The sequence below is a fragment of the Glycine max genome, chromosome 18 (genome assembly GCF_000004515.6).
Source record: "Glycine max cultivar Williams 82 chromosome 18, Glycine_max_v4.0, whole genome shotgun sequence".
Lineage (NCBI taxonomy): Eukaryota > Viridiplantae > Streptophyta > Magnoliopsida > Fabales > Fabaceae > Glycine > Glycine max.
In genome coordinates, this window is record NC_038254.2 from 36,082,166 (window position 1) to 36,090,185 (window position 8,020).

An 8,020-nucleotide genomic window follows, 5' to 3' on the forward strand; every position below is an offset into this window, starting at 1 on the left:
ATGAATAACTAACGTTGTTATATGCTCAATTTATGTTAACTATGTGTGTTCAGTTCATATAATTATATTATTATTATTATTATTATTATTATTATTATTATTATTATTATTATTATTATTATATCTTTTAAAATAAAAATGAATCATAATTTCATGTGTCCAATTTATGTTATAACATATGTAATTAAAATGGTATATTGATATCATATGATTAAAAAATATTATAACATCATTTTTAATTATACTTGGTTGGGATATATTTTATCTCAATTTCATCTTGATTTAAAACATCTTAATTTGGATGTATATTCAAATTTTCTGATACAAACATTCTTTGAACAACTCTTCTATTTTTATTATGTTGATCATACATTAAATGGATAATTGATTAATATGGTGTGGCAACCAATGATTACAAGTCTTTCTAATTTTTTTATTAGTAAAAATTAGAAAAAAAATATTTGTTTTTGGCTTTTGTAAATTTTTTATTTTCGTATGTTTTTTTAATTTTACTATTAAGCTTTAGAATTTTACTAACAAAATATTTTTAATATAATTTTTTATCTATTTAATTATAAATCAGAAATGTAAACTACAAAATATAGATTTTAAATATCATGTTTATTTATTTAATTAATTTATTTATTATCAATATAAAATAAAGATTGGTCCAGATTTAAATTAATTTTTTATAGAAAAATTAAATAAAGGTCCAGATTTATTAATATAAATTAATTTTTTAAATATAAAATAAATTTTGATTTTCGTAAAATTATTTTAAATAAAAAATATAATGTTTTTTAAATATAAAATACATATATAATTACACTTTTATTCTAAACTTTAGCGAGAAAGTTAAAATTACTATTTTAGCCTTGCATTATAAGCTGAAAAGTCTTTATTTTTTAGAATAAAAAATTATATAAAATTACTCTTTTAGTCTTAAAATAAGTATAAAAAAATATAATTACCCTCACTTCTATATATATATATATATATATATATATATATATATATATATATATATATATATATATATATATAAAGATAAAAAAAAAACAGAATAAAGAATGTTCATGAAATGGACATTTCATATATTACTTTTCTAAACTCTAATTAATCTAAAAATTTCTCCTATCTATCTCAAATTAATTTTTCTTATCTTTATTTTTTATGTAATTATTTTTCTTAACTACTTACAAATTTTAGTTTACCCTCTTGTATTTTTCTCTCTAAATGATAAAAAAACTATCAATATTCAATATAAACTTAAAAAACAATTCATATATTCAAAATTATTTATTTATTACAAATTTAAATTATAATATAATTAAAAATATTTATTAAAATACTAGTTTTTTTTTCTAAAAAAACTCAAACCTAAGGTTTATAATGTAATTAACTTAATAAAAATGAAATTAAATATTCAATAATCCAGAGACTTCATTGAGTTCAATATTCAATAAGTCTGACGTCACAGAGGAATCTGTTTCCTTTTTATTTTATTTTATATTGTAGAAAAACAAAGGCCTTGGAAGGAATTGTGAGAGCGTGTGCTTTTTGCGTTCTCTCTCTAAATCCAACGTTTGGAGTGTTTCTCTCTCACTCCTCTCTGCAAGATCCGCACCCCAAACCCTAGCAAACCCCTACCACAGAGGGAGCTGTGAAGAACAACAACACGCACCGTCACCACCACCCTCGCTCGCTTCTTCTGATCCAGGTATAATCTAAAACTCTCTCGCACCTTTGCTTCTATTTTTTCTTCCTTCACTTTTTTGTTTTCTTTTTCATTTTTAAAACATTTCAAATACTTTTCGCGGTGAACTTTACCGTAGAAATTTAGGTTCTCTAAAATGCTGGTTTTGATAGTGAAAATTCTGCGCTGAAAGTTGCTTGCCGTACTGGTTCATGGATCCCCAGTGAATATAGAACCTTTTGTTTTTCGTTTCGCTTTTTTATATTTTTTTTGTTTCTTACAACGGAATCTTTTTCTCTTTTTTGGAGAAGTTTAGTCGTTTCGTTCACTGGCTAAAAAAATGGTACTATCACGCTGAAGAGTTTCACGTTATTATTGTTATTTGCGTGCTTTTTAGGGTGGGTCTGATAAATACTTGAGTGGAGTTGTGCACGCTTTGTAAATGTCGTTGTGAAAGAGGAAGGATGTGAAGGGACTAACGAATAAACTTATTATTTTTCACTTTGTTTGCTGAATTGCTTTTATTGAAATGTTTTATTGGAGAAAAATGGAGGCTTAGGTTTTCAAGTTATTTTTCCCCTCCTTCAAAGGTTGTCTTGACTTGTTTAACTCTCACTTTAAATAAGATTTCTGGGGATTCAGTGTGCATGTTGATTATATCATGATAAGTTAGTGATTTTAATTGGCAGTTGGACTAGCTTTTGGAAACAATTACAATGGCAACTTCAGAGCAGCAAGTCCCTCCCCAAACTCCTGCAGCTGATATTGTATGTATATGAGTATATCTACATTTTATTGCTATACATGGTCCTTTTAATGTTCACGCAACTGACTTGTTTTGAATATACCTAAAGGTTGGCAATGCTTTTGTGGATCAATACTACCATATGTTGCATGAAAGCCCTGAGCTTGTGCATAGGTTTTACCAAGATGTCAGTAAGCTTGGCCGTCCTGAGCAGAATGGCATAATGGGTATTACAACCACAATGTTTGTGAGTTTTCTCTATCCCTCTTTCATCCTATCTCCTTATTCCTGTATATGCCATGTAGTGTCCACCCAACTTGCTTCATGTTTCGGTATCTGTATTCATATCTGTGATACGTTTTTATAGATTCTTTTTTATTTTTGACCTTTGGACATTTGTTGTATTGGTATCTTGCATGCGAGTGTAACACTCCTAGTCCTAGCTCTTACTCCAACTTTGCACTACGTTCATTTGGAAAACATATATATATATATATATATATATATATATATATATATATTATTTGTGGGAATTGAAGACAGTGTTATGGGGTTTACAGTAACTCACGCACCCTATTCAATCAAATGAGTTAGATCCCCTTGACTTAGAAAACATGCTTTATGATTAGAGTATTAGACCTGGAACTGATCAGATGTGATTAATTGCTATTGCCTGTTCATTTATTTACTTTATTTTCGTCCTTTTCCATTATCAGATTTATGAAGTCCAACTGCATAAAATATGAAGGTTTTTTTTTTCACAATAAAATGCTGTTAATACTAGTCTTCTAATTTTAGTGCATTCTTTTTAATTTTAATTGGGCAGGATATTAACAAGAAGATACTATCATTGGGTTATGGCGAACTCAGTGCAGAGATTGTATCTGTGGATGCACAAGAATCTTATGGTGGGGGAGTCATTGTCTTGGTCACTGGGTTTATGATAGGAAAGGACGACATTAAGCAGAAATTTACTCAATGTTTCTTCCTTGCTCCTCAAGAGAAAGGCTACTTTGTTTTGAATGACGTTTTCAGATATGTTGATGAAAATGGAATCCAAGGGTCTGCTCATGATATTGGAACTCCTGCCCCTCCTGACACTGGTAGTTGCATAAGTTTTGTGATTGTATTATTTTTTTAGTTCCTTTTGGTTGTCTTCTTAAGATGGCCCTGTTCCCAACCTTTTAGTTGCCGATCCTTCTGTGCTGGAGACACAAGTTTCCGAGCAAATATCTGTGACAGCTGAGGATGGTGGAGAGGAGGTCTACAACCCAGAAAATGGTCAAGCTGCAATTGAAGAAGAGGAAGCACCTGTACCTGAGGTTCTTGATGAAATTCCTGATGATTCTCAGATGGTAGCTGGATTGGCATCTCAAATTGAAGAAGTTCCAAAGAAGTCTTATGCTTATATTGTTAGTCTGCATTCTAAAATACCCTATTCCTTTCTGGTCATTTTCATCTCATACTTACTTTCATTGTACATGCTGCTTATAATCTTTGATTCTACTATATGGAGTGAAATGCTGAAAATTGACCAGAATAATACGTTTGTTTTCCTTTTATCTGCATGAGTACAATTGCTCTTGTTACTTGTTATTTTTCTTTCTAATTGTTAGTCTTTTTTAGGTGAAGGTCATGAAAGAGGGTGCTGCGCCCTCTTCCACTGTGACACCTGTTTCTGTGAAATCTGCCCACAAGAGCCAAGAACAGCAGGGTATTGCTGCACCTCCACCATCTAGCATATCAGAGACAAATGGTTCTATTATAAACACTAATGAAGTTGGAAACAATCAAGAAACTGAAGGTGTGGTGCCCCTTGTCAGATACATAAAATGGCTCAAATTTCATTGTGTTTAACTTAGTGAGATGCATTAACATGTTTAATTGCTTTTGGACAGCCGAGGGCTATTCTATTTATGTGAAAGGTCTGCCACCAACTGCTACGCCTGCCGTCTTGGAGAATGAGTTTAAGAAGTTTGGACCTATTAAGAGTGGTGGTATCCAAGTTAGGAGCCAAAAGGTATTTTATTGTTAATTCCCTTTGTTTTTTTTTTATTTTTAATTTTAGCTTCTAGCTAATATGTTTTTGCACATTATGGGTTGAATAGGGATTTTCCTTTGGCTTTGTGGAGTTTGAAGTGGCAAGTGCTGTGCAAAGTGCACTTGAGGTATTTATTAAATGTATCTTAATCTTTGGCTAATATACAGAGAATTTTTATAATTCAAAATTTAAATTGTCAAATTCTTCAATGGATCACTTGCTTACCATGGAAGCATATTCAGTTCCCTTAATATACTTATGTTGTAGTTTAAATTTTGTCATCATTCCCCCCTTCTTTGGGATATAATTATTTTCTTTTTATAGTTTCAAATCAATGAAAATCCTTTTTATGTTAAAAAATTGGAGATGATAAAGACAGAATTAAAAATTTTATGTTGATATTAACAAATTTATCGTTCAATTTTACTCTGCATAAGTACAGGCATATGTTGGTTTTCTGACAATGTGTTTCGCACTTTAATTGAGAAGTGCATCAGGTTTTGTGTTCTAAATTTTTTGTTTATTATTAGATTGTGATTGTCTAGAAGATGGTAACACTGTTGGAATTTTCCTTCCGTTTTTATCTTGTTCCTGGTTTAAGGAATTTGCTGAATGCTAGCTCATGATTTTTGTCTTGGTTAATTGCTCTAGATTTATGCATTTTTTTAATCTGCATTTTCATTGAAATTTCAGGCTTCTCCAATTTTGATTAATGGCCGCCAAGTTGTTGTTGAGGAAAAGAGATCAACTAATCGAGGCAAGTGTTTTTTTGATATTGAATCTTGGTCTGATTCACATTTAGTGGCCAATTTGCAGTTTGTGTATATGATAACCCCAAAATTTGTCGGGCCCATGTACTGAGGCACCCTGCTTTTGCATGAACTAATCTGTATTTACTTGCAATGATTTGTAGAGAGATTGCTTATGCACATGTTGACATCCATTTTGAGAATGATGAATGTGATCGAATTGAAGCATTAAGTTCAATGAATATCTTGTCTATCACGAATTATGATTATAGGGAACCTCCAAGAGCATTCAATTAATGTGTTTCAAGTTTGTTTGCATTTCATTGTTTTATATTTTCTTGGCCGAATGGCTAGCATCATATTATATGAAATGTAGATAACAATTGGGCTGCTTGAGGAATATATATTGTTATTCAAAATTCAAAAGTAATCTTTTGTTATTTCTATTCTTAGTTTATCAATTCATGGCTATATTCTTTTTAGCAAGAAAGGTTCACACAATATCTGACTCATTGGGGGACATGATACAAATTTTCCCGTTTTTCTGTTGCACAGTGCTAAGATCATCCCAGCTAGGGAGAAAGCATACGAGTTAGTAGGTTGCAACAATTTTTTTTTAATACCAGCTTCCTCTATGTTTTTTGGAGAACTACATCTTTTTTGTGTGGTCTTGCATTTTTTGTCACTTGTTTTAGTTATGTTGCATTTAGAAGTAAGCTGTTTTGCTATCTCTTTTCAGGTAGAGGACGTTTCTCATCTGGCAGGGCTCCTAGCTTCAGGGGTGAAGGTGCAAGAGGGCGTGGAAATTACGGAAATGGCCGAAGCTATGGCCGTGGTGACTTTAATGGCAGGGGAGAATATGGTTATAGGAATGGCAATCGGGGAGGGTTTTCAAGAGGTGATGGGTATCAGAGAAATGATCATATGGGTACCGGCGGTGGTCGCATGAATCGAGCAGGTGGGTCGGCTGTTAATCCAGCAGTCAAAACCGCGGGGGTTCGAGTTCCTGCCTCTGCTTGAGGAACTAGCTCAAGGAGTTTGGCTGGCTGATTGAAAGTATATTTCAATTTGCTGTGAATCAAGCAGTTGGAGAATTAAGGGGCGAGCCTTTTCTTTTTTTTGGAAGAGCTACTTTAAGTTTCATAAGGTCCTTTTTTTTTTTAATTATTTTTTGATATTGGTGGTCTTGCTAAAGGTAGTTTTACAATTTCTGTTCATTATAATGTCTTAGCGGTAGTTTCTGTGCTTCCCCACTTTTTATGAATATAAATATATATTTGGGGTACCTCATTTAATTTTTTGGGTACTTGACTAGTTGATAGTTGCGACATGACTCATGAGAGGTTGTTATCAGCATGAATTTGCGGAAATGATTTTGTAAAATCTAGAGTTAGTGTTAAATCTGTTTTTTTTTATTACTGGCCGTGTTTTTCAATTGGGGTAATGACGTGGTAACATTATAAAAATTGTGTGAAGTTAACAATTCAAGTAAAAGGTTTTTGTTCAATTTTGTCTTGTCGGTTGCGTAGGTGGGCTATTTTTAATGCAAATTTCAAATAAATTCCAATTTTTTTATATTGAACAATTAATTTTTTTTTATGCATGCCTATGATATGCGTTTGTTATTGGGAAGTGGAGGAAAATTCAATTAACGGCAAGTATTACTTTCTCTTTTCAATGAAAAACATGAAACCTTAGAGTTACTTAAAATTCGCCCTAAAAGGTGTTCATTTTTAACTCAACCCTATTTCTCTTGTGTATGAACAAAATTATTGCTTTATTATATTAGATAGGAATAACCGTTATGGGAATAACAGATTGAAAGTAAAAAATGCCAAACAAGGGAAAAATAAAAAAATAATAAAGAATGCACTAGTCAGAGTCCTTCAAATTAATCTCTTGTCTTACACACTTGTTTAATTAACTGGGATAAAATATCATGACAAAATTTACCAGTTGAGTAATAAAGCAAACAAAAATTAAGTAGAAAGAAAGGGCAGTCTAGCCTTTTAACCATGCTTGCATACTAAGGCAACTTTTGGGACTGTAGAGTGTACTACTGTAGTATGAGATTACACGATAAACGAATGTCGTGCAAGAATTGCCACCCAAATACAGGTAATTATAAAACATGAAAATGGAAATTTGAAGAGAGCATTGGCAAACCTAACACACCATCCCAAAAGCATGTCCCTCAAGCAGCAGAGGCAGTACAGTAGAGAAGGAGCATCGGATTCTCTATTGAAAAAAATCACCCTCACGCAAATTATCTTTTTTTTTTTCTTTTTCTTTTATCATCCCACGCAAATTATATCTATAGAAATAGAGTAATTAGAAATATATAGAGAAATAGAATACAAATAAAATGATATGTTGTGTTGTTTGGTTTAAGAGAAAATGTGAAAAATAATACTTTTTTGTAAAAAAAACTTCAATTTTTTTCCTAAAAAATTGACTTTTTTGGCAATTTTTTATTTTTATTTTTACTGTTTGTGAAGACAGAATTTTCAAATTTAGTTCTCTTCTAAATCGTTAGTACCAAATAATTGGACCTCAATTTTATCCGCGGAAACAAACAACCCTAGAGTATGTTGTCTTGTACTTTTTTATTTATTTAAAATTTACATATACGTAGTAATATGTATGGAATTCATCAAGATATTCTAAAATTATAAATTTAATCAAGCTGAAACTTAATTTTTGGAAAATTAAAAACACACAAATGAATAAAAAAAATAAAAAAAAAGAAAATTAACAAATGCTTGAGTTGGGTCTATGAAACAGTAGGT

The 8,020-nt window shown here is 31.2% G+C and overlaps 1 protein-coding gene across 2 annotated transcripts; it reads left to right on the forward strand.

The window, feature by feature from the left end:
• The first annotated feature begins 1,536 nt into the window (after positions 1 to 1,536).
• LOC100800392 (nuclear transport factor 2) lies at positions 1,537 to 6,526 on the forward strand. 2 transcript variants are annotated; one of them, XM_014771074.3, is made up of 11 exons: positions 1,537 to 1,720; positions 2,386 to 2,463; positions 2,551 to 2,688; positions 3,268 to 3,544; positions 3,630 to 3,853; positions 4,068 to 4,245; positions 4,340 to 4,461; positions 4,550 to 4,609; positions 5,176 to 5,239; positions 5,787 to 5,830; positions 5,971 to 6,094. In XM_014771074.3, the coding sequence occupies exons 2-10, from the start codon at positions 2,413 to 2,415 to the stop codon at positions 5,825 to 5,827; spliced, it is 1,155 nt and encodes a 384-aa protein (XP_014626560.1). In that variant the 5' UTR covers positions 1,537 to 1,720; positions 2,386 to 2,412; the 3' UTR covers positions 5,828 to 5,830; positions 5,971 to 6,094. The 2 variants fall into 2 exon arrangements, with proteins under 2 accessions (XP_014626560.1, XP_006602481.1); XM_006602418.3 differs by lacking the exon at positions 5,787 to 5,830 and having other exon boundaries at positions 5,971 to 6,526.
• The last annotated feature ends 1,494 nt before the right edge of the window (positions 6,527 to 8,020 follow it).

What these genes read in the sequence shown, in the direction of transcription:
- LOC100800392 (XM_006602418.3), top strand. Translation starts at nt 2,413, where the DNA reads ATGGCAACTTCAGAGCAGCAAGTCCCTCCCCAAACTCCTGCAGCTGAT. An exon ending in AAACTCCTGCAGCTGATATT is followed by an intron (nt 2,464 to 2,550) that starts GTATGTATATGA and finishes ATATACCTAAAG; the next exon opens with GTTGGCAATGCTTTTGTGGA. An exon ending in AAAGAGATCAACTAATCGAG is followed by an intron (nt 5,240 to 5,970) that starts GCAAGTGTTTTT and finishes ATCTCTTTTCAG; the next exon opens with GTAGAGGACGTTTCTCATCT.